Raw genomic sequence first — 24,811 nt, 5'->3', positions numbered from 1 at the left:
CACCAGGTGGCTGGAGCTGATGTAAAAGCAGATGAGCAGATGGTATGGGACCCCACTCCTGCCTCAGAGCAGGCTCAGGAGGCCCCTGGGAGTCTGGGGGAGGAGGGCCCGGCCCAGGCTGGTCCTGCATCCCTGGGGAAGGAGCACCAGACGCCCTGGTTTCCACCATCAGCCCGGGAGCACAGAGCCCCTTGTTCTAGTCTCTTTACGAAGAGAATACCCACAATCCCAGTCGAGGGAGCGCAGGGTATGGGGCAGCGCCTGGCACTGTGGACCAGAGCTCAGGGCTGGGACACTTGTTTGGAATCAGGATATCCCAGACCAGTCCCACTCTGTCCAGCCTTTCAAACTCCGATCTCTGGGCCTTGGAAACTGAATGAAGACGTCTACACAGCTAAGAACAATTGTGTAATCAAACTTCTCTTGTTCGTTTTTCGTTTTTCCGTATTTCCATTACATGTCAATAGAGCAAACTCTATAAAAACTCTGAAAATGGTGCAAGAGGTTCCTTGTCTTTGAGAAAGCCATTGACCAAAATAAACCAAAAAAATTCACACGTCACTGAAAGTTTGAAAAATGGTCTTCTTTCAAGTCTGCTTTATTAATCGGGTATCTTCTGAATTATCAAAATCTAGGTTTGCTTTTTTGGGTCCCCCCTCCCCCTTTTAAAACACTAACGAACATTGATTCACAAGCATCAAAAGGCAACGGGGTGGTGGAGACCTGATCAGTGCCTTTCTGAAAATCACAGCGTGGTCACCGAGGGGGGGCGAAGGGGAGCTGGTGACAGACACGTCCCCCAAAGAACACAAGGGCCTCGCTTTGTTGTTGGCTTTTAGACAGCAGTGCCACGCTTTATTGAAAACAAACCCAGGGAAACAAAGTTAAAATGGGGGCAGGGGGACCTGAAAAATAAAACGATCTTGTATAAAACAAATCAATAACGTAACACAGGCTGGTACACACATCGTCCATCTCGACTGTACAACATGGCGGGGATCGGGCGCACCTCCCTGCCCCGACCCAGCGGAACCGCGTGGCGGCAGAACCTTCGGGAATGAAAACAAGTCCTCTCAATCACCACTCAGACTTGCGACTTACAAACCACACTTGTTTCAACGGCCAAGTGAGCAAAAAGGCGGAACAGGGTGCCCCCACCCCCACCCCGGAGGTCTGGCGGCCGGGTTTGTTGGACAGCTGTGCAGCGGGAGTGCCCTGCTCTGGTTCTGGGCCTTGGATGGCACGCAGATTCACCCAATGCTAAGATACACGAGGTCCTAAATGCTGCTCTCGGCAGGAAGCACTGTGACTTCAGGCTGCCCTTGGGGACCTGGAGGATGCTGGGGCAGCGGGGTCAGGGTGTGAGGTGGGTGCGGGGAGGAGGGCTCCTTGAAGCTGACTCTCCTTAATTCCACACAGGAAGTCTGAAAAGCATAACGAGTGGCAAAGCCAGGTGACCCGGAGTAGCTGAGGGTGTTAAGGGAGATGTGGGGAGTTGGGGGGAGCCCCATGTTTGGAGAGAACCGAGATAACGGTTTGCTGACAACTGTCTTTGGCTTCATCTACTTCTCTCATCCAGAGGTGACCGACCTGCTGGTGGCCGAGGTCCTAGCCTGGACACTGTGTGCCTTTACCCGCTCAGGCCTGGGAAGGTGGGGTGGGGTGGATCCAGCTTACAGACCCCAAGATGGAGAAACACCACCCAGCAGCACCCGTCAAAAACCCAGGGGACCCTCCCTCTCTCGGACCTTCTTGCAAGGGGGTGGCAGGGGACCCTTGGGCAGGGAGTCTCAAGGCACAGCCAGCAGAGGGAGCTGTGGCTCAGCAGACTAGCCCGCCCGAGGCAGGCAGAGCCAAGTGAGTAAGGTGGGTGTCCTTCCGAAGGCAGCTCAGCCTCCAGGGGCCTGGGAAAGCTGGAAAGCTCGGGGCAGCATGCAACGGAAAGATACTGAGGGCGCTTTCTCATGACGCTTCAGAGCCCCCTGGGGGGAGTTTCATGGGCCAAAAGAGAACCACAGCCCCTTGGCAAACTACTCACTCAAACCCTTGTTTAATCAAAAGTCCCGAGAGAAACAGAGCAAGCACTTCAACTTGGTGAAATATGGGCAGGATTCATCTAAGTCACCACGGTCTTTGGTGACGTTCTGGTTTCTTCTGGATGGTGATTGTAACAAAAGAGACCTTCCCCTGGCAAGCGAGTCTAGAGGCTGGAGGGCCCAGGGCCGGCACAGACGGTCCAGACAGTGAGTGTCCCAGCCCCTGGAGAGCAGCAGCCCCCGCCCCCCTGCACTCCGGCAAACATCCTCCTACAGGAAGCAGCCGACTGTCTAGCAGAGGGGGTGAAAGGTGCAGTCCAAACAGCCAAGGAACTGACCCCTACGGGGCTTCCCCCGCTCTCGGTAAGACAGGCATCTGTCTGTACCAGCACCAGTCACCAGCATGGTTCCGGGAGGGGAGGGGAGGGGCTGGCTGTGACCCATCACCATTTTCACAGTTGAGACTCAAGACAGAATTCTCTTGAGAAACAGGACACTATCAGAGGCTGATGGGAATATATGGGGTGACTTTCAGGAGGAGGAAGTCACCTATGTACAGAAGTCACAGCCTCAGGTGTGCGCCTCTCCCCCCAGCACAAGGCCCAGGAGAGTGGCGGCGGGTAGGGAGCGGCCAGGAGTTGAGTCCCAGCTCCCTGCTGTGGCTCTGGGTGGCCAGCGGTGACCCACAGTTGTCTTCTACTGAGGATACCCCTCCCAGGTCCACCCCTCCCCTCCTTGGCACTTGGCCGACCACGGTGGGTAACAATGCCTGGGAACACACTTGGCCTTCGGTGGGAAGAGTGGCTGGCCGTCTCAGGTCAGAGACGGGGCCCGCAGTTAGGCATCAAGGCCAGGAGGCGAGAGGACGCCAGGCAGCAGACAATGTTGACATGACCCAGGGGCTGCGGGGAACCCAGACCTGCTCTGGGGAAGGGAGTCTGATGCCCGGTTTCCCTTGCCAGTAAATAAATAAATAAACAAAGCAGATTAAATAAATATATAAATACATAAATAAATAATTCCATCATTTCAGTCTATCTAGAACTAAAACAAAGACCACAACCCAAACACGTTTCACATGTTCAGTCTCGCAGTACAGTTAAAAGCTGCTGGTACGAAGTTATCCCCCCCACCCCACTCCACCCCTGCGTTTTTTAGGGTTCTCTCGGCATGCCAGTTATGTATAAAAATCGGATCCCGATCCCAAAGAGCTGCCGGGAGCCCAGACCCTGCCTTGGCCGCTCCCTACCGAGGGCACAGGGTTTGTGACCTGCTGCCCTGCCCCCTCAACCAGCACCTTCACCCCGGGTTTGGGTCTGCGGCCCTGACTCACAGCTGGTCCCCTTCCCTAGCCAAAACAGAAAGAAAAGGTAAAATAAAAAAAAACAAAACAAAATTCGAGCAAAACAAAATCAAATTTAATGGTCTTAAATGCAAAAGTAAAAACAAACAAAAAACACAAAAAAGCAAAAGAAAAATTAACAGAGCAACCCAAAGTGTCAAGGCAGTCATGGAAAAACTACAGTCAAGGCGTTTGTTAATAGCTAACTGGCAAGAAGTTAAGTACTTGTCTGCAGGGGTTCATACGAAAGCAAATTTCCCAAATGAAAAACAACAAAAATCCGACTAAAATAGGAAGGGAAGCCTAGTGCTCACGAGAAGGGGATGCGAGAGACACGATGCTCAAATGTTTATGGTGGAGAGCAGGCGCCACCACTGCCGTGCTCACTGGGCCCCTGAGGGCTGGGGGGAGGGAGGGGAAGCCCCCTGCCCCAGGCCTGGGCCCAGCGAGCACACGGGTGGCTCCAGGCTGACTTGGGACTACTCGGGGCTTCCCTGAAACTCTTTGGTCCGTCCCCACTGGCAGCAGGGCTTCAGAAACCAGTGTGCCGGGCGGGGGAGCGGTGGTGGCAATGGGCCTGTTTGCGAAGCAGTGTCCTGGCCACCAGGGAGGGCATCAATCGCTGAGCAGGGGGTGGGGGGCAGTTGCGAAAACGCACACTCGCCATCTGTCTAACATCTTTAGTTTAACAACTCAAACTCAAAGGTTCTTTGTTTCTGTTTGTTTCTCCAGTTGGCGGAGACAAATGAGAGGGCACGTTAGACGCCGGTGTGACACGTGAAAGCATGCTTCAGGTGACCGCCCTCCAGGACTGGTGATGAGTGCGGTCCACTTGGACTTCTGGTTAATATAGGTTGTAAAGGAAATAACTTAAGAAACTTAAAATTGGCCTAACATGGTGGGATTTCAAACATTTGAACCTGTCGGCTGCATCCCAGAGTATAAAAACCTGTCACTTCTCATTTAGACTAAGACAAACACTTGTGAAAATTGGCGCAAAGTGAGTCGTACACTAACAAAAAGTTTCAACTTCGGTCACTCTTAATTACCTATTCCGTACAAAAAGCATGAGCGAGTTATTTGTGGGACTTGTTGGTTTTGAAGGAAACCTGTAAGATTTTGTCCCCCAGGCGGTAGCCGTTCAGACTGGCTATGGCCATCGCAGCTTCTTCATAGTTTGTCATGGTCACAAAGCCAAACCCTTTGCACTTGTTGGTGTTGAAGTCGCGGATCACTTTCACGTTGGTGACGGCGCCGAAGGGCCCAAACATCTGCCAGAGGATGCCCTCGTCGGCATCCTGCCCGAGGTTGTAGATGAAGATGCACCAGCCCGAAGACGCGTTGCCCGGGACGTTGACGCCAGAGAGCCCGCTCATGTGATCCACGCCCATCGGGGAGAACCTGAGACAGAGAGCACAACACGAAGGTCATGGTCAGGGGGGAGGCCCAGCTACACTGCTCGTGGGGGAGGGAAGGTGGCCGCTGCTCACAGGCCTTGAGGACACTGGATGCCCAAGGAGGGGGAGCCCCAACTAACTCCACCTCAATTCAAGGTCTCAATGGGTGGCCTCTGCAGCTGCTCCCTCCACATTTGGTGGGGTAGAAGGCTGGCCCATGTGTCAATGGCTGCCCTCCAACCCCCTGGCCAGGTGCCGGCCAATGGAAACCCTGTCCCCCGACTCTACATGGCATGGGGGCAGTGGGAGGGAGGGACAGGGTATGTTCCATTTATTTTTCCAAGTTCTGTGCCTTCCCTCATGGCAGCCGAGCAGTGGCTGGTGAGAGCACCCCATGGGACCACAGGGCTGGAAGGAGGCCTTCCCACAGCTGAGGGGTGCTGGGACATGGGCAGAGCTGGGGAGGTACACTGGCAACTGTAGGGAGAACGCCGTGTAGACACTGCAAGGACTCAGGAAAAAGGGTGACAGACACCAGGTCCCGGAGGCTCAGCTCCCTCCTGATGCTATGGCTCTCCTGTGAGACCATGATGGGAAACAGGCCGAGGCCACGCTGGCACTGGGGCCACCCCCCCCCACCCTAATAAAAGCTTCCCAGCGCAGCGGGACTACTGGCAACACCCCCACCCCCTACCAGCCCAAGAAGTCTAGCTGTTAAGTTACTGCCAAGGCTTCAGGTCCTCAGACTAGTTGTAAACAAACATGGAGAAGGTGGCGGTCTGGGTCATGGACAAGCACGTGGCCAGGTTGGTGGGTAGAGAGCAGCTCAGAGGCTGCCCTGGAAAAGGACTTGGTCTGAGCTGACTTGTCGGGAGTGGCCGTGGCCCCCAACGCCCAGTTTGCCACAGCCACCTTGGAAGAAACTGCCTGCCGACACCTGGCCACCTCTCCATCCATTTTCTTGCAGCTAGGAAGCAGAAGAGAACCAGGTTTGTACCTTACTAAGCTTTCACCAAGTCACACCCCTTCTTATCAGTTATTCTTATCGGCTGGCCCTTCTGAAAAGTGGAGATCTCCTCGAGCTTGTCGTCCAGGAAGCCCCACCCCAGAATTCCGCCCTGGGAAGGATGACAGGCCTTTCCAGATGTGAGCAGAGCAGGCTTCAAAGTGGGCCGGCCTGGCTAGGCCTCCCGAGCCCGAGCCACCCACCACCCCTGCATCCAGTGCTCACTGCTATCACCATGTGCGTGACCGACTCCTCTCTGAGTTCTGATTCTCTGACCAAAGTCCCCCCACCCCCAGCTTCCCCAGGGAAGCTGCATCCCCACTGCCCAGGTGAGCAGAACTGTGGAACCAGCGAACCCTGGATAACGGACCAGCCTGGGCATCTCCGAAGAGCAGAACTCTGTGAAGGTGTCTCTTCAGACAGCATTTGTGGAGACACTCAGGACAGCCTGGCATTGCTGCTTCAAATAAAGGCAGGGAATTTGAACAGGCTTGCCAGGCATGTCATGGAGCTAAGCCCTGGCACCTTTCCTGGCCAAAAATGAAAACCGAACCCGGCGCCACCTGAGGTGAGCTGTCTGGTGAGGCGCAGCAGCACCTGTAGGGCGGAAGTCCAGGTCACAGACTACTTGCCCTGGTCTACTGGATCTTGGCTTCAACAAGCAAAGACAAAACGTTGTGTAAACGTCACTGCCCACCTCTTGAGAGGGCACTGATATGTGAAAACACCTCCCTCAAGCAGCATCTGTGAAACGGCTCGCCTCTGGGGCGCTGGCCAAGTGTCCAAAAGTTCTAGAAAGACACCCCCCTTCTCTCCCGGGGTGCCCAGCACCCATCACTGCCATGGCCTGCAGCTCCGCTCAGGCACTTTCAGGGTGGGGCAGAGGCACCAGGCGGGGAGAGCAGCCAGTCTCTCGCCCCCAGCACTCCTGGAGGGCCCATGAGCTGGGCCCCCGCAGTGGGGAGAGAGATGGGCTGCCCCTCTGACCCACCTGAATCTCTGCGCCTGGTGGTGTACGGGCCCTCCGAAGCGTCTCGCGGGCGAGTGGTACAGCTGGGAGAGCAGCGCCACGTTTTTGTTCTGGTTGGGATTGGCGGCAAACTTCACTGTGATGGGCTCGGAGGAACCTGGGGGTTTATGACCATTGAAACTGGTAATTGCCTCTTCTGCCTCCGACCGTTTGTCAAACCGGATAAACGCAACCCCTCTGGACAAACCTTTTCAACAAACCAATAAAAATAAAGTTAGGGGAAAACAAAACAAAACAAAACGTTTCAAACTGAAAAACAAACGTCAAATCAGTCTACTGCGCTCCAGAGTGATTTCCTGGTCAATGAAATAAATCAAAACAGAACCTAAAGATGAAAACAAAGAAAGGATTTAAAAATAAATCGTGACGGATAAAAAACGAAGGCCTTTAACTTGCTCCTGAGCCCCTGTGGGGATGCCACTGCCTGTGATAACAGCTTTGTTGCAGATGCTCCCATGGGAAGTCCAACCCCCTCAAGAAATGTGGCCCCCACCAGGAAGGATCACACCCACCACGTCATATGGGTCACAACGTGCTGCCTGCTGAGGGCACGGAAGCTGGAGCAGGCCTGGCACCCATCTGTCCTGTCCTAGCCCAGGCTCCCCTTCGGCTTTCCACCTCCCCAACTCCCTGTTCACAGCAGTCACCTCTGCTGCAGGGCTGGGGGCCCTCAGAATCAACTCAGGCCACTAACCACTCCCAGAGGCTATACAGGCACCCACAGCAGAAACCCACCCATCCAAGAGTCCTAAAGCCCCACCAAGCCTCCACACAGGGACTACCCCTCGGGAGCAGGCCAGTATATCTCCCAGTTGGGCCTGGGCAGCTCCTAGCAGGTGTGGGCCGAGATGGTTTCAACGTATGCCAAACGGTGCGCTGTGGGGAGGTTACACTCCAAAGTGTCCATGTGAGCTGGGAAGACCGAGCAGCTGAACCCACCCAGAACTCCAGTTCATGAGAAACACCCAAGAGGAAAAGCTGGCTGGCTGAGCGTGGAGGTGCAACTGACCTGAAGGCAAGTCTGACTCATAGGTGCAGGCTGGCCGACCCTTCCAGAGAGCCACCACGCTAAAGACCAGGAAATAAAGCCAAGTGAGAGGGCGGGGTTTCTCCAGAACGGTTTTCAAATGAAGCTCCCTCCCTAGAAAGCAGGAGAACACCCCAGAAAGAAAGACCCTTCTTTTGGCTGGGGTGGGGCACTAGCTGATTTGATTGTGGACGCGACTGTTTTCTCCCTATGGATGTCCAGAATAAAGAGCAGATACCAGGAAAGACACGTTGTCCAGGTGAATACAGCTCAAATGGCAGAGGCACCAACGCTGGAGCAGCAAAGAGCCCTATACAAACTGCAGTCCTGTCCATCAGGAGGGGCTGTCTGTCCTGTGTGAAGGTGTCATAGGGGCTCCCCCTGTCTGTAGCATGGAGCAGCAAAGCGGCACGGCAGCCGAGCTGTGCTTCTGAGGAAAGTGATCACCCCCCCCCCCAGCCCCCCGCCCATGCAGAGACCCCTTAGATCCACTTCCCTCCGCTTTGGAGCCATGGCTCAGGGAGGGGCTGCCCTTCCCAGCTTCACCCCGGGCGGTTTTGAGGGCCCAGTACTCTGAGAGACACAGTTAGAAAGGAGGCCAAGTCTCCACCAAATGGCAAGGGGTCATAAATGTCACCCCTTTCTGGCTGGTGGGGACCCCAGGAAGCAACGTGGTAGGACTCCCCCAAACCCCGGCACCAGCATGACTGGGTAGGTGGCCCAGGATGGATGTTGGGGGCTGCCCGCTCCAAAGGCCTCTCTTAGGATGAGGCTGGGAACACATGCAGGCACTGACAGCCTGAAGGTCAGTAGGTGGGTTTTAAGATCACAGGAAACATCGGTGCAGACCAGTGGGGTTGATGCCCTGAGCAGAGCACAGGAGGTGGAGTGAGTGTGTGGATATGTGGCCCCTACAGCGTCGGCTCAGAGAGGGTGTCCGTGCAGGCCACAGGCAGCAGCCAGGGCTCCCGGAAAATACTAGTCACCTGAGCCTGGGGCACCCTCCTCACTGGCTGCAATGGTGGCTGGTAACTGTCCCCCTTGTCCCTTCCATGGCAGTACACCCCAACTCAAGCCAAGTGGAGCCTCGACACCCTCCATAGCCTATCCAGTGGTACTCCTTTCCAAGGGTGAGCCCCAAAGCTGCCCCTTCCCAGCCTTGTAGGCAGCATGTGGTATCTGCAGTGCAGGGCTGCCCTTGCCAGGGGAGGCGCACTGTCAAAGAGAACACACAAAGCCACTGAGGGCAGCAGCTTCCCAGGTGGCACACATCCTGTTCTGCTGGGGACAGAGACCAGGGGCCTGGCCAGAGTGGTGGGGAGAGATGGGTGGGACTGGCCAAGGGGCTCGCTTACTGCCCAGGGAAGGGATGTCGTGGGTGGGGGAGAAACAGTCCACTGTGGAACTTCAAGGGCTGAGTGTGGCTTCTGGGTCACCAGGTGGGCAGCAGCCTTTTCACCCACCCAACCCCTGTACCCGGCAGGGCCTTCAGCAGCAGTGTACCCCGCTCTGCCCTTGCCCCGGAAGTCAAAAGCTGCCATCTGCTCACGCCTCCCCTTCTCTAAGACATCACCAACAGCCCCGTCTGCGCTCCCTGCACAGCTGGCTGCCCGAGGAGGCCATCGGGAGACGCGCCCACCTGTGGTCTGGTCCACGAGCACTCGAGAGTTGATGATTCGCCCGAACCGTGAGAACATGTCCTCCACGTCCTTCTGGGTCATGGTCCTCGGGAGCCCACTGATGTACAGGTTGGCGTCTTTGATGACCTCGGAGCTTGGGCGGGCGTACGACACCTGGCAAAGAAAGCCACTTTCCAGGTTCAGGGATGATGGGGTGGGTTCAGTAGGCAGGTCAGACCACACACAGGGCCAGCAACACCCAGCAGTCCTTACCAACCCCACTCCTGACCTGAAGTTACTTGGCCTGACCAGGGCACAGGAAGGCCTTGACCCGGCTAGGGCCCCACTGACAGGCGCGTGAACGTTTAAAGAACATCCAGCTCGCCCACGCTGTGATGGAATGGTCTGCAGCCCCGAAGAGGAAAGAAGCCACTGCCTGGCTGCATTCCAGTCCCATGGGCATGCCGAGGGTCCCAAGCCACGCTTGCCTGAGCTGAAGTGCCACACAGGATCAGAGCACACAGGGATGCCTGGAGCCCCCAGGTGGTTCAAAGGCTTATGCTTGGGCTACCAGCTGCCAGACTGGGGGCTGAACCCACCTAGGTGCACCATGGAAGAAAGGCCCGATGATCTTCCTTCCGAAAAACCAGCAAGTGAAAACCTTACAGAGCTCAAGTCCCAGGAGTGGGAACCAACCGGCAGCAGCCAGTTTGGTCGTGAAGTAACAGATTCGTTTCCTAGTTCTGGTACAATAGCTGTTATTGTGAAGTACCATCGAGCCTATTCTGACTCACGATGACCTCATGTACAACAGAAGGAAATACTGCCTGGTCTCCCAGCACTATCCTGAGGTGTTCCTGTATATGAATCCTATTGTTGCAGCCACTGTATCAACCCACCTTGTCCAGGGTCTTCCCCCTTCTTGCTGCCCCCCCTCTACTCGACCAAGCATGATGTCCTTCTCTAGGGGCTGGTCTCTCCTGATAACATGTCCAAAGTACATGAGACGAAGTCTTGTCATCCTTTCCTCTCAGAAGCATTCTGGCTGTACTTTTTCCAAGATAGATGAGTTGGTTCTCCTGGCATGTAAGTCCATGGTACTTTTGATAGTCTTCGCCATAATTCAAACACATCAGTTCTTCTCCGGTCTTCCTTACTCAATGTCCAACTTTCACATACTTACATGGAGAACGAAAATGCCACGACTTGCTTAAGACACCCCTTAGTCCTCCAAGTGACGACCGAAAGAGACCCTGTGCAGCTTTGCCTGATATCCTGAGGGCTGCATCCACAGCATCGACCGGGGACCCAAGCGAACAAACTCCGCAACAGCTGCATGATTGTCTGGTCCACACTGAAGACTGTCGTGTTTAAAGCCCACTTTACTTCCAGCAAGGTTGTGCCACCTGTGCCCCACAGGTTAAGTGCACCTGCCTCCATTCCCGAGGTCCTGCTCTCCTCCATACAGTCCAGCCCAGTGCTCAGCACACGAAGAGAAAGCCCAGGGGTCTCGGAGTCTGAGAGCAGGGCATGGCTCCAGGCAGAAGGCCTTCCTGTGGGTGATGTTTCCAGCAGGTGCAGGCAATCCCCGAGCTCCAGGGCTTGTAGATTCCCCTGCCTCCTCTCATCAGATAGGAGTCCTGGTGGCATAGTGGGTTACACACTGGGCTCCTAACCACAATGTCAGCAGTTCTAATTCACAGGCCAGCTGCTCCTCGGGAGAAAGACAAGGCTTTCTGCACCCATAAAAAGCGAGTCTCAGACATTCAGGAGCAGTTCTACTCTGTCCTATAGGGTTGCTAGGACTCAGAATCAACTTACTAGCAGTGATTTTTGGAAGGGGACACAGGCGTCCAGGCCCACCCCTCTGGAGGCCCTTTTAGAAGTGCACCCCAGGTGTTTCTGACAACCTAAGAGGGACCCAGATGAAGAATTTGGGGGTGTTTGTTGGTGGGTGGATTGAGCTAACTCCCCACCAGATTATAAACCTAAGCCTCAATCCCTGGTACCTGTGGATGTGACCTTGTTTGGGCCTGGGGTCTCTGCATATCTCAGTCTGCTCACAAGCTCAGCTGCTCACTACCAGGCTAGAGGTGTGTCCACCTGTAAGTGCCCTCAGAAGAAAGGCCTGGTGATCTACTTTCAAAAACTAGACACTTAACACCCCACATCACAGCGTGTGGCTCTGATGCCCACAGGGTCGCTGGGGGTCAGAGTCAGCTTGATGGCAGCTGGTTTACTTTTGGGTTAAGTTACAGTCTCAAGGTGAGGAGGCACTGGACTTAGTGTGAGCTCAACACCTCAAGATTCAAGTCCCTTTAAGAGAACAAGGGACACAAAGCCACTCACACATGAACGGTGGCAGTGACCAGAGAGGGCTGGAATGACCTCCAAGGCTGGCCAGCCACCCGGGAAGTGAAGATGAGGAAGGGCTTGCAACACTCGGGCCTGGGTTGGAAGCTGCCCAGCACGTGTGGTGGTGGCGCTGGGGGCAGCCCTAGGACACCCCTCCACTCCGACCAAGGAGCCAGCTGCAGGCCGAGGGCAAAAGTTCTGACAGGCAGGCATCTGAGCAGCCCAAGGTGGCTAGCCAGGCACAGCCCTTGCAAGGGTGGAGTCTGAGGAGCAGGGGCTGCCGGGCACTGGGACCTGGGCTGACAGGAGATGGAGTGAAGGGTAGAGCAGCCTGAGGGACAGAAGAGGGTGAGGTGGCAGGCTACAGGACCCACCCAGGAAGGGCGATCAGGACAGCAGACTCGTCCCTAGGAGACCCGCTGCTACTTTTCCTCAGGCTTCGCTCATCAGCCCCATACAGTCTGTAGCTCCACTTGAGTGGCTTCTGCATCTCACTTTGCTGCATGCACCTGCCCCATCCCACCCCTGGCTCTGTGAGGGTTCTGGGCTTGCTCTGTTCACTGTCTGGCACCAAGTAGGTGCTCAGGAAACCGGTGAACAGATGAGAGAAGAACTCATGGCTACGAGGAAGCAGAAGGGAAGCGGGGCAAGTGGTCAGGTGGGGTGTCACCATAGCAACAGCAACAGCAAAGCATGAGGGGCAGGAGGGAGGAGAGCAGAACACCGCACGCATGGCAGCTCTCGAGGTGGGAGGGGGACTGTCACAGGGCCAGCAACCTTCAGGGACCCTTTCCTGCCCATGGCTTGGTGGGGACGAAGAATGGCATGAGCCACTAGCCCCAGAATGGTCACTACCAAACATGCACACGACACAAAATGCTCCTACCTCAGGGCCCAGGCTCTGAGGTTTCACCTTGTGGGCACCCCAACACTTGAGGTGGGAGGGTCACTCAGCCCACCCTCCTGCCCCCAACAGGAAGCAGTGAGATGGGATGAAGGACAGGATTGGGAGATAAGAATGTTACCTTAATTGTTTTGGACTGGAGCCTCAGGCCGTTCAGCGTGTTTATTGCTCTCTCTGCGTCTTTTGCAGTCACGTAGTTCACAAAGCCATAGCCCAGGCTGTGTCCTGTGGGAAAAGGTGCAGATACATACGAGTCAGGTGGGCAACTGCTTGCTAGCCAGTGGGAGAACCCGCGTGTGGACAGACCCTGAGGTGGTCAGCTTGGACTTCCGGGCACCCAGGTGTGCGGAGTAGAGCTGGGCTCCCAGAGTTTTCAGAGCTGGTTATAAGGAAGTAGTGTCAGGTCTCTCTTCTGCGGCCCTTTGGGGTAGACCTGGACCTGCACTTGTTGGCTAGTGGTCAAGCACACACACAAGGCAGTCCAAACAGGGACTCAGGAGGAGCCCTGGGGCGCACCCACCAGCCGCCTCCCAGGAGAACGCTGAGGCCCCCAGCTCCAGTAAAGCCTGACAGCCTGGGAACCCCAGGCAGTTTTGCACTACCCGGTAGGGTTGCTGTGAGCCAGGGCAGACTCAAGGGCAGGGCTTGGCTGTCTGGCTTAGGGGCTTGAAACGAACCCAAACCAACTTTCCTTAAAAGGCAGAGGCCAGACTAAGCATCTGTTTTTGTTTTTTAAACCAGGAAGTGTTTTATTGACAAATAACGTGTGTATGGTACAATGAATGGATTAAAGAGCCGTGCCATCCCCACCACACTCAATGAGGCCCTGTTCACGGGTGCGCAGTCACTGGGGAGGGCACCACACAACAGGGCCTCCCGAAACCGACACTGGTAGCCATTTTGCTTCATGGATACACATGTATGTATGTATGTGTAAATACACAAACATATTTAACCAAAGATAAAAAAGAATAAAAAGGAATAGAAACTAGCCCCAAGGAAAAAACTTGAAGAGAAGCAGCCACAGTCATCTCTAGGGAGTGGATTCCTGGCGGTTGGGGCTAGGAATGCAGACTTCTTTCCATGAGGGAGATCCAGATTTGAGTCCTAGCCAAGGTGCCTCATGGGCAGCCACTAAACCTGTCTGCCTGTGGGGCCCGAGAGCTACCAGGACACAGGTTTCAGTTGGGTTTCCAGACTAAAACGGAAGGGGAAGAAAGAGCTGGTGATTTTTGCAAATCAGCCCATGAAAACTCTATGGACCCCAAATGATCTTCTACCACCGAGCCTGGGATGGGGCAGGAGCCCACTGTGTGTGTGGCCACTGTGAGGTAAGGGGTGATGCAACCCCAGCAGCTGACAACAATACCCTTCCACTTCTTTGGTTAACTTAAATATCGTTTGCAATAACCAAACGCTACCTGTGAAAATAAAGTTATTGAAATCCAAGCCCATTTTGCCTGCTTCCAGTGGGCCAACCCAGGCTGACAGGTTTCCTGGGCTCTGGTGCCACCCAGTGCCGGGTCCTTTCACCTTCTCGCAACAGAAGGAGCCTACTTTGGTATAAATACTCAAACCACCCCCTCACTGCTGTCGAGTCCATTCCAATGCCCAGCGGTCCTAGAGACTAGGACCGTACTTTACGGCCCAGAAACCGAGTGCAGACAGATGCATACGCGCCCATGTCACAATAGCAAGACAAGGGAAACAAGCGAAATGCCCATCAGTGAAAGGAGAGAAAGTAACACTGGTGATGAAACATGGATGGGTTTGAGGACATTATGCTGAGTGACTTAGTCAATCACAAAAGGACCATGGTATAAGACTACTGTTATTAAAAATAAAACAATCAAGAGGTTTCATACCAAGAAAAAGAAATGTTAATGGTTCCCAGGAGAGGGAGGGGTGGGAGGGGAAGGGGAAGCAATAGGCTAGAGGGTAGTCAGGTGCTAATGGTGTTAACTGGGTGAACGGGAAGATCAAAGCCTACAAAACAGAGTGTCTGGGGTGGGGGGTAAAGACAGGCCAAGCCATTGGGAGGTTTGAGAAGCTGTTTAAGTTACTGAATGCAACAATCCCCATAAGTAAGCCCCCACCTAACTGACACAGACGTTTGAACCAACACACATGAGAAGACACCGGAGGGAGGCCCTGCCCATCAAGGCAACCCTCTGGCCCAGCCACGCCCAGCTTCACGCCTGGCACATTGTCAGGCTTCTCCCAGCTGGTCTCCACTCCAAATTGGGGTGAGTACAGGGAGAGCTGGAGTACTTCACAGAGAAAACTGGGGTTCCAGGTGGGACGTCTATACTTGTTCATGAAAGCCTCCTGAGGCATGGGCAGGAGAGGCCACCAGCTGGTTGCCTGGGAGGGACACAGGGTCAGAGCCCCAAGGCACCTTATAGAGCATCTATGCAACACTTCCAGCAAAGGCAGCCACGGAGACCAAGGGGACCCGGGACAAAGGACTTCTGACTGGGACAGAACTGAAAAACAATCCCATCCAGGGACCCTGAAACCTGAAAAACAACACATTTTCCGAACCCGAACCGAAGTGGAAACCTTTAGCTCTTTGCTCTGCCAGATCGACTTCCACTGGAGCTCTAGGGATGATGGCTGTCGCTGTCCCGGCCCTCTCGTCGCCTCCCAGGCTTCACCGGCAAACCAACTGGGACCTTGACCTCGGCCTCTCTGAATTAGAGAGCTGGAAGCGCAGGCTTTCTTCAACACATTAGCTTATGCACCCATTTTGTCTTCAGTGGTCGTGTGGGAAAGGTGAGTATCACACAATGCCAGGTTATGTCTGTCTGCTACCTTAATATTTAACCTATAAATACATGTACATAGACCTATATCCCTATCGTTACATATTAATATATTTACATATGCATATGCTTTTGTTTATACCTCGATCCTTGTCTCTTGTCTCCTAGGTCTTTCTTTCTTTTTTTTAAAATTTTTTACTTTTTAACATTTTAGGGGCTCATACAACTTATCGCAATCCATACACACATCAATTGTGTAAAGCGCATTTGTACATCATTCTCAAAACAATTTCTCTCCACTTAAACCCCCGACATTAGGTCCTCATTTTCCCCTCCCTCCCCTAGGTCTTTCTTTGTGCAGAATATTCACCACAACGGGTTACACACTGGGCTGCTGACAAGTCAGTGTATGGCTTGCACCCCTGGCCACTCCCCGGGAGGACAAGAAGGCAGTCTGCTTCAGGTTGCAAGTCCTGTGGGGCACTTCTGCTCGGCCCTCCAGGCTCAGCAGCGGCAGCAGGTGGCTTCTTCACACTGTCAGTCTGATTTGGTTCTCCCATCACGTGACACACTCACTGCCTTCTGGGCCACTCCCACTGATGGGTTACTAGTTTTTTTTAACCCTTGTATTCTTGGAAGGCCCAAATCTGAGACAATTCATGCTGGGAATGTTTCAAGCCTGAGAACATATGTGAAATTTTCATGACAGGCAGGGCTGGAGAGCAGGCTGCTGATTCCAGCAGAAGCAGTGCACAGGAATGAATGTAAACAAGTGCCAACGGGCAGACCAGGATGGCTGAGTTCTGGGTGAGCCATGGAAACCCTGAGAGGAGCTTCCGAGAAGGTGAAATCAGACAGACATTTCCAGAGGCCTGTGTTGACCTCGTTACTGACAACTTTTGACTTCATGGAATATTCTGGAAGCCAGGTTCTGTATCCTTTTTAATCCAAGCGCTGCTTTAATCAGCCCCAAATTTACCATCAATTCACAGGCTGTTAGGGAAAGGAGACTTCATTTTTTCTTGGCATGTAACTCCAAAATCACTAGCAATCTAGAAAAACGGGTTTTCTCTTTGAAAGTGGATGTTGGTAGGAGGTTTGTGGGTCAATTCCAGGAATGAATGCTGGATCCAGCCAGGATGACAGGATAAGGCCTGTTGACACTGGGGACGAAGGGCACACGGGTCCAGAAAAAACCCTGAGCCACTACCTCTTAGTGAAGGTCACCATTGATTTACAACTGATTTATGCTGGAGCCACAGGCGTTGGCACTAATCTGATGACATCTGCGGCCGGGTTCAGAGATGAGAGTGGAAGCGCCTGGCAAATGTCAGCACAAAAGGACGAACTTGAAGACCCGGAACTGCAGACAGCAGCCAGCGTCTAGTGCAGTCAGCGACAAGGCTCACCAGTCCACCATGTTACTGAGTCTCACACGGTAAGGATGGGAGGATTTGTAGGACAGTGTCTCGAGCTCATTTGAGGTCAACTTCTACCTTGGTCGGGCAAGTTTTCAGCAAGTATTTTCAGGAAACTGGTACTGGATTTCCCCACAGGCTGGACCGTGCACACATCACGTTGGAAGCCTCACTATGATAACTGTGTCCTTGACATCCTGGCCCCCCCACTGCACGCTGTCTTTTATGATACACTTTTAAGATCAGCCTTAAAAGAGCCATGTGCTCATGGCAGACATCTTTACTGGCTAAGCTCCACTATGGTCTGGTTTGAGGAAGGTTTGATTTAAAGCTCACAGATCTCAGAGCCAGGGTTTCAGAGGTCTGTCCGGCCTCCCAACTCCTGAAAGGCTATTGAAATTCTATTCTGCACCATGCTTCCTTGATAAGGAGTCTTTTATAGAATCTTGGAACAAAATGTTGAGTAATGGGAGCCAGGAACCATGCAGAGTTCTTCTGGCCTGAAGGCAAAGGAGGCAGTTGTCCCAGAAAACAATTAGCCACACCAGCTACTTCCTCCACCCGCTCGCCTGACGCCTCTTCCTGGGCTGCTCCAGGTGGATCGAGCCCGCTCCTTGGGTCTCAGGTGGATAAAGACCACTAGCTGGGGATGATGGCCTGAGCAGGCTCCAAATTCCAGAGGTGTCTGGTTGTACGTAAGCAGCCTTGGTCCCCTTTTTGGGTCATTGTTGCAAATATATCGATCACCCCAACTTTTGTCAACTCAGCTCCTTCTGGGTGTACAAGACAGACGGCATTTACTATGTAACTGGACCCTTAGCCAGTGCGATGCCCCATTGCCATGAACCAAAACTCAAGCTCTGTGCTCCAGAAGCAGTAAGCTTCCCTACCCCCTCTCCACTGGTAACCTCTAGGAAACCGGGGTCTCCGGCACATCTGCCTGTCTTCTCCTCTGCCACGAGGCCATATAACTAACACGTGTCCTTTGGTGACTGCCTACTACACTCAGCAGAGTGCTTTCTGGGTCCATCACTGAGGTGACCCAAGACTTCACTTCTCCATGGTCTGGGTGACCGGGACAGCCTTGGGCGTGTCATTCAGGGAGCCCATAGATCACCCCCTACTGCATTTTTTGTTACACTGGTAGAGCACCCTTCCTAAAACATCTGGTGACAGTGACCTCAACCTCTAGCTGAGGTGTGCTTGTCAGGTGTCCCCACTGTGGAGCTGGTGCTCTGAGCCAGGAAGCTACCTTTGAAGCCCATCTGTCAAACGTCCAATGGGGAGTGAGGCTTTGGGCAGAGCAGCTACAGAATGCAACAGAATCTGCACAAACCTCTTCTTCTGACAGAAAGGAAGACAAAAGCTCACCTCCTAGAGCCAAGTTCCTAATAAATGCCGAGGGCCTCAAAGACCCTTGGGCAGCCTGAGGTACCAGGGCAGCTCCTAAGGGCTCCGAGAATTGAGGGGCTTCAGGTGGGTCCTTGGGTCCTGCAGAGGTTCTGCTGGCAGGTTAGTATCCAAGGACACTGAATCACTCCAGCCCCCTTCTTTAATTCCTGCCATGCCCGCGCATCAACCTGTCCTCAGAAGGGACCCTGCCACTGTGGATGCTCGGCTCATGCCCGCAGGTGCCCCCTCAGCACCCCAGTCCAATGCTCATGCCTTTCCAACCCCTTCCTCTCTCTCAGCCTGTTCCTGACTGGCAGCTGAGAAGTCAGGGAGCCGGGAGACTCCCTCAGGGGCACCATGGAAGAAGGGGAACTAGCAAGGAAGCCCCTTCTATCTTTTGGGAGGTAGGCACAGCCCACTCCTTCCTGTAAGGGACCATGAGTGCACAAGGGATGTCACTGACGAACAGCCAGCAGGTGAGGGGGAGATGAGCTCATCAGTTAGGCTTTAAGAAACCACTAACACCCCCAAGAAAAGAAAATGGACAGAGGACCAGGAGGGAACTTTACCACAGAAGAAGCACAAGCAGGCGAACCCGCTTCTATCCAACCAATCTCGACTCAGGGCCATGTGTTACACCATGGGAACAGCTCTCAAGGGCTTTCTAGGCCTTCCTTCAGGTACTGCTGGGTGAACCCACACCACCGCCCTGGAGGTTAGGACAGGCAGGCCCTGAAATACTGGGGACCCGCTCCAGAGCTTGACAATACAGCTAATGTTCCAGGACAGGGCGCACCTAAGGTTTCGGGTTTTCTAGTACATATGAAGTTGCATGGGAAAGTTTGCAGTATTGTGAGGATGACACTGGGAAAATTGGCACTGACGGGCATGCTCAACAGCTTCCAATGAGTCAAAAATACAGCATCTGAGAAGCACTTTACCATCAAGAGACACGCCAGGTCCACCAGACACACTTCCACTGTCTGGGCTCACATGGCGGAAGAGAAGCCACCCTCATGGGGGCTGGCACAAGGGGCCTTGGAAGGGCTCACCCACTCCACTCCACCCACTCCCAGGAAGGGCCCAGGGGAGGAGTCAGCTGAGAATAGGTTGTCGGTCTGCAGGGGGTGGCAGGGTGGGATCAGCAGGATCATGGCCAGGAAGTGGCTCCATGTAGGAAGCTGGCAAGCAGATGGTCCCAGGGTCCTGTCTACAGTGAGGACACTGGGAAAACTGTGACTGTATGTCATGTGACTGGAGGTACCTTGGGCAGCACCAACCAGGTGACCATTTACAAACGTTTCAAAAGGTAGGAGGCATTAAAGAACTAGAGGAAAGTTATATGTTTCATCGTTGCTACCCTGCACCCTGATTAGCTCGTCTCCTCCCCTCCAATATCATGATCCCAATTCTGCCTTGCAAATCTGGCTAGACCAGAGGATGTACATTGGTACAGATAACAACCTGAAACACAGGGAACCCAGGATAGATGACTTCTGCAGGACCAGCCGTGAGAGGGGCGAGGCCTGGAGGGTGAAGGGAATGCGGGGTAGAAGGGGGGAACCAATTACAAGAATCTAAGTATAGCCTCCTCCCTGGGGAATGGACAGCAGAGAAGAGGGCGGAGGGAGACGTCGGACAGGGTAACTTATGACAAATCTATAATAATTTATGAATTATGAAGGGTTCAGGAAGGAGGGGGGAGGGGGGAAATGAGCAAACGACATTGAGGGCCAAAGTAGAGAGCAAATGTTTTGAGATTGACGAGGGCAACAGGTGTACATAGGTGCTTGACTCGATGGATATATGTATGGACTGTGATAAGAAATGTATGAGCCCTCAATAAAATAATTTAAAAGAAAAAAATGAAGTTAAAAATAAAATATGGTTGAAATTGTGGAAAAAAAAAAAAAAAAAGGTAGGAGGCATGAGTCCACCCAGAGGTGGGGCCTCAGAAGAAAGGCCTGGCAATCATCTACCACTGAAAACTCGGCCAGTGACCACCCTTTGGAGCAAAGCTCTACTCTGCACACCCATGCGGGTCACCAGGAGCTGAGATCGACTCCAGGCCCTTGATTTGGAGCTGGGTTTTTTGCCTTCAGGAATTCCATTGACATATCATGCTAGAAAGACCCAGGTGCAGGCCCATGGGCACCCAGCAGTTCTGGACCAGGCCTAGGCTGTCAACAGACCCCTGGGTGGTAGGGAGAGCACAGGGGTGAACCAGGAGGCCAGCGCAGGAGTGCAGGCCAGGGAGCCTGGTGTTCTGGTCTAAGGCAGGGGTGACCAAAGAAAAGACACGAGTCAAAGAGGCATCCAGAAAGACCACCAGCACCAGGATGCATGTCAGAGAGGCTGGTGGGGTCCCTGCTAGGGTGGGGACCCAGACATGTCAACTCAAAGGCAGTGAGTTTTCAAGAGTGACAGCATCCACATGACCCTGAGGACACATGGACACTGCACACCAACCCTTGGGACTGAGTTCTAGGTGGACATGATGCAGGTATCTGTCAACAGACGTCTACGAACAGTGTGGCCGGCTCGTGGCCTGATGGAGCGCTACTCAGCAGAACACAGGAGGGAGGTGCTGGTCCCTGCAGGCCGGGGTAATGTGCTGAGTGAAACGAGGGCAGGCCACCGTGAGCAATGAGGAGAGGGATGGGAGGCACTGCTTAAAGGGGAGAGTTCCTGTTTGGGGAGATGATCATGGCGGAAGATCAGTAACACGAGGTCTGTAATTAATGACACTGAGCTGCACGCTAAAAAATGGAGACAACGAGCCATAAGTTTGACACGTAGAATGTGATTTTTATCTGAAGGGCAAGCAGGAGGTGAGGGTCCTGCACGGGTGGTGGAAAGGGTGTCAGGAGGTCAAAGGGTCATTCAAGAGACTCAGTACAACGGGCTACTTACCAGCCTTTGGCTCCAAGGGAGCAAGAGGTACAGGGGGCATCGGCTGAGAGCAAAGGGCCTGGAGGAGGAAGAAGTCATGGAGAAGCGAGGAGCAAGGGGCCAGGTGTGGGGTTTGATTGGCAGGTGTCTGTTGGCTGGGATGCCAGGTCTGCTCTTGGTGGAGCAGGCAGCTTGAGCTCCATCTGGGGGCTTTATTGAATGGCCCCAGAGCTGGGGTTCTGCCTGAGTCACGTACAGAAGGGCAAGGGGCAGAAGACTTTGGGGCCCACTCCAGGGACAGGCAGTGATGGTCCCACCCTGATGGCAAGGTGACAGATGTGACAGGGCTTTCCAAAGGCCCCCACCCCTTCACCTCCCCAGCTGCTGGGTTGAGGAGCGGGGAGAAGTGGCGCTCAGCTTCTGTAAAGACGGCAGCCTGACGAGTCCCAGAGAGCAGGTGTCCCGTTATCATAGTGGGGTGGGGGTGGGGGGGCATGCACGCCCAGGAGGCAGAGCAGAACCAGCAGCTGTGTGCAGGCTGCTAGGTTTTCTCTGATCTGAGGTGACTTCCGAAGGGCGCTTACAGCTTTCACCAAAGTTGGGTCTTCCCACCTTCACAGCTTCTGTTCTTCCCAGACCACATCACGGGGGCAGGCGGTTCCAAGGCTCAGAAGTAGCCTTGGGGCTCAGGACCACCCGCCCCCGCCCCCCCCCAAGAGGGCAGGGACTTGGAGACAGCCCAGAATTTTAAAGCCCCCTGAACAGAAACAAGAACCACCCGCTTCCAACAAGCTGATTACAACTCAGCAGAACCCTGAAGGGCAGACAGAGCAGAACCACTTCCTAGGGTTTCCGAGACCCTCAATCGTCCCAGGAGCAGCCGGCCTCATCCACTCCGGCGGGATGAGTCTGAACTGCCCACCGCACCCTTAGCAGCCCCATGAACAAATTTCCTCAGTTTTCTCCTCCCAATGCCTAATGTGGTACAAGCTCTTGCCTTACGAATGGATTCTGTCTCTTTTGAGAACCTGGGACCAGTCTAGCCCAGTCGTTCTCCAGCTGATTCTGATCCACAAGCCAAACTGCGCTCCATGGGGGTTGTCAGGGACTGATTTTTCAGAAGCAAAGCACCAGGCCTTTCTTCCAAGGCACCTCTGGGTGGAGCCAAACTACAAACCTCCCTGAACAGCCGAGCACATTAACCATGACCACCACCCAGGAATTCTTGGGGGCCAGGACAGTGGACCAACAGCATGGGAGATCAAACTGCACATCAGCCTGGCATGGCGGGTGCCAGGGAGCCCCCTGCCCCAGGGTGCCTGGCTTCTTTACCTGCTACTTTGTCCCGGATCAGCTTGGCAGACTCCACCTCCCCGATGCTGCTGAAGAGGCTCCGCAGCTCATCCTGCGTCATGTTCTGAGGGAGATAGTTGACGATCAGATTTGTTCTCCCGATGTCCTCCCTGCAGTCTTCGGCCATGTGGTCTTCATAACCATTAGACATGGTATTTTTCTTCCTTTCTTTTAATCTACAAAGAAAAGGAGAGATCCAGTCAGTCAGTGTCAGAAGACAGCATTCAGGGTGGCATGCGCCTGGAGAAGAGAACCTTCCATAGTGATGGACGGGTCACCCATATCCACTAAGAGGGCTGCACAGAGACTTGCCCCTACTTCAGCACCAAAGGGCTGGGCCAGCTCTCTAGAGCGCTCCGGGTATTTCTTATGACTCTCTACTGATTCCTGCTGGGCACTGAGGGGCCTGCCATGGACACCCTCACTGCCTAACTCTAGATACTGCTCTGTGGCCTGCAGCTGTGGTGACAGAGGTGAGAAAGCAGTTAGGATTGGTGACCCGTTGGGGCAGCCCAGGCCTGACTGCTGTTGGCGCAGGACTCCATGGCAGTCAGCAGAGGTCCACCCCAACCCCACTCTCCAAAGACACCTCCCCAAGCCAGGTGTTCTGTCAGCCCACCTGCCCCTCCCTCATATGGCTGTTAGAGTTGCCCCTCCAGTCCCTGCCCCAGGCTCATGGCAACTCCAGACACAATGAAATGAAATGCCGCCTTGATTCCTGTTCACCAAAAGATTTTTGGAAGTTGATTGCCAGGCCTTTCTTCCTAGCCTCAGTCTAGAAACTCCACTGAAGCTGCAGGACGTCAGCTTCCATGGGCAGATGGGTAGAGGCTGAGCATGAGGTGTATTGGTTAGGAATCACTTGAGTCTTCCCCCCAATCCACTGGTCTCAAAACACACAGGCCACGTTCCCCTGTGGGTCTCCCCATCTGCAGGCTCAGTGGGGGTCCAGGCCCCAGGTCAGGAGCACACTGCCTTCTTTAAATGCAACCTGGCGCTTGACCCGCAGAGATCGAGCCCGTCTCTCAGAGCTTGCCCACGTGGCTCAGGGGAGGTGCAGTTTACTCTTGGGGAAATGCTTCAGGTCTCCCTACCCCTCCACAGACGGCACGCACAGTTCCTGCAACAGCCAGGCCACAATTTCTACCAACTATTTCAAATGGGCCGAGGCTCCCAGATCTTGCTAAAACAGGCTAGCATCAAATATGTAAAAGAAAAGATAAGGAAGGGTCTGGACCTGCCCATCTGGTCCCAGAAAAGCTTGCAGCCGCGGCAACTCTCTAGGGCAGTTCTACTGTCCCATAGGGTTGCTGCAGGTCGGGATTGACGGGCTCAGGCTCTGAGTGCCTCCTTGGGGCTTGGCACAGCAAGAGGCTGCTTCACACGTGTGAGGGATGCTCGGCTCTGGGGCTGCTGAGTGAGGCTGAGGCCCAATATCTAAAAAGAAAGACTTCAAAACTTGTGGAAGAACTCCTTCCTGTCTCTTTTCATTCCTTTTCCCATAAACTTTTTGAAGGCCCCTTGTACACACTATTTGGGGTAAGGAGGGGCTAAAAAAATACCAGTTTTCAGGAGAAAGAATGGGGCCACTAGAGGTTGACCAAAAAGGGCCACAAATATTAAACCGTCTGCAGCCACAAGCCATGAACAAAATACACACACACACACACAACACACACACACACACACACGTTTACCCTAGAAGTGTGCCCACCATGTCTCTTCTTCCTCTCTGTCTCTCACCCCCTTCTGGTCTTTACCCTTCTCCTAAGAGCCAGGCATCGACTCTTAGGTCCAGCTTTCAGTGACAATCAACTGCATAACAAGGATCCAACTCTTACTCTCCAGAGTGGGGTGTTCTCCACATGCCTGACAAAAGTGAACTGTCTAATACAGGGTACCAAGCCACAGCCTGTGGCCTAAATTTGGCCCACTGCTTGGTTTTATAAATAAAGTTTTACTGGCACACAGACACTCTTATTAGTTTACATATGACCTGGCAGCTCCTCCAAAAAAATGAGCAAGCTGAGAATTAGCAACAGAGGCCCTGTGGGACTTTCAGCCTAAAATATTTACCATGAGCCCATTTCTTACAGAAAAGGTTTGTCAACCCCTGTTCTAGTTGGTAAAACTATAAAACTCCTGGGAGGAAATCTTAGTGAAGTTTGATTAGGTGAAAGATTTCTTACATATGACACCAAAAGCCCAACCCATTAAAAAAAAAAAAAAAAAGGATAAATTGGACATCATCATAATGAAAAACATTTGCTTTGCG

The 24,811-nt window shown here is 53.6% G+C and overlaps 1 protein-coding gene across 2 annotated transcripts; it reads right to left on the bottom strand.

Annotated features, from left to right (window-relative positions):
- Nucleotides 1-562: 562 nt before the first annotated feature.
- ELAVL1 (ELAV like RNA binding protein 1) lies at nt 563-22,708 on the bottom strand. 2 transcript variants are annotated; one of them, XM_004717331.2, is made up of 5 exons: nt 22,516-22,708; nt 12,838-12,941; nt 9,478-9,631; nt 6,773-6,998; nt 563-4,779 (listed from the first exon to the last, which is right to left on the bottom strand). In XM_004717331.2, the coding sequence occupies exons 1-5, from the start codon at nt 22,685-22,687 to the stop codon at nt 4,455-4,457; spliced, it is 981 nt and encodes a 326-aa protein (XP_004717388.1). In that variant the 5' UTR covers nt 22,688-22,708; the 3' UTR covers nt 563-4,454. The 2 variants fall into 2 exon arrangements, with proteins under 2 accessions (XP_004717388.1, XP_045146278.1); XM_045290343.1 differs by having other exon boundaries at nt 6,773-6,908.
- Between the last annotated feature and the right edge of the window lie 2,103 nt (nt 22,709-24,811).

The sequence above is a fragment of the Echinops telfairi genome, unplaced genomic scaffold (assembly GCF_000313985.2).
Source record: "Echinops telfairi isolate 266 unplaced genomic scaffold, ASM31398v2 ScPeMD7_36;HRSCAF=134, whole genome shotgun sequence".
NCBI lineage: Eukaryota > Metazoa > Chordata > Mammalia > Afrosoricida > Tenrecidae > Echinops > Echinops telfairi.
This window is presented reverse-complemented; position numbering and strand designations above follow the sequence as displayed.

Coding starts and splice junctions, on each gene's coding strand:
- ELAVL1 (XM_004717331.2), bottom strand. CDS start 22,687: ATGTCTAATGGTTATGAAGACCACATGGCCGAAGACTGCAGGGAGGAC. Junction 12,942..22,515: donor GATCCGGGACAAAGTAGCAG/GTAAAGAAGCCA, acceptor CTTTTCCCACAG/GACACAGCCTGGGCTATGGC. Junction 4,780..6,772: donor CACCAGGCGCAGAGATTCAG/GTGGGTCAGAGG, acceptor TCTCTGTCTCAG/GTTCTCCCCGATGGGCGTGG.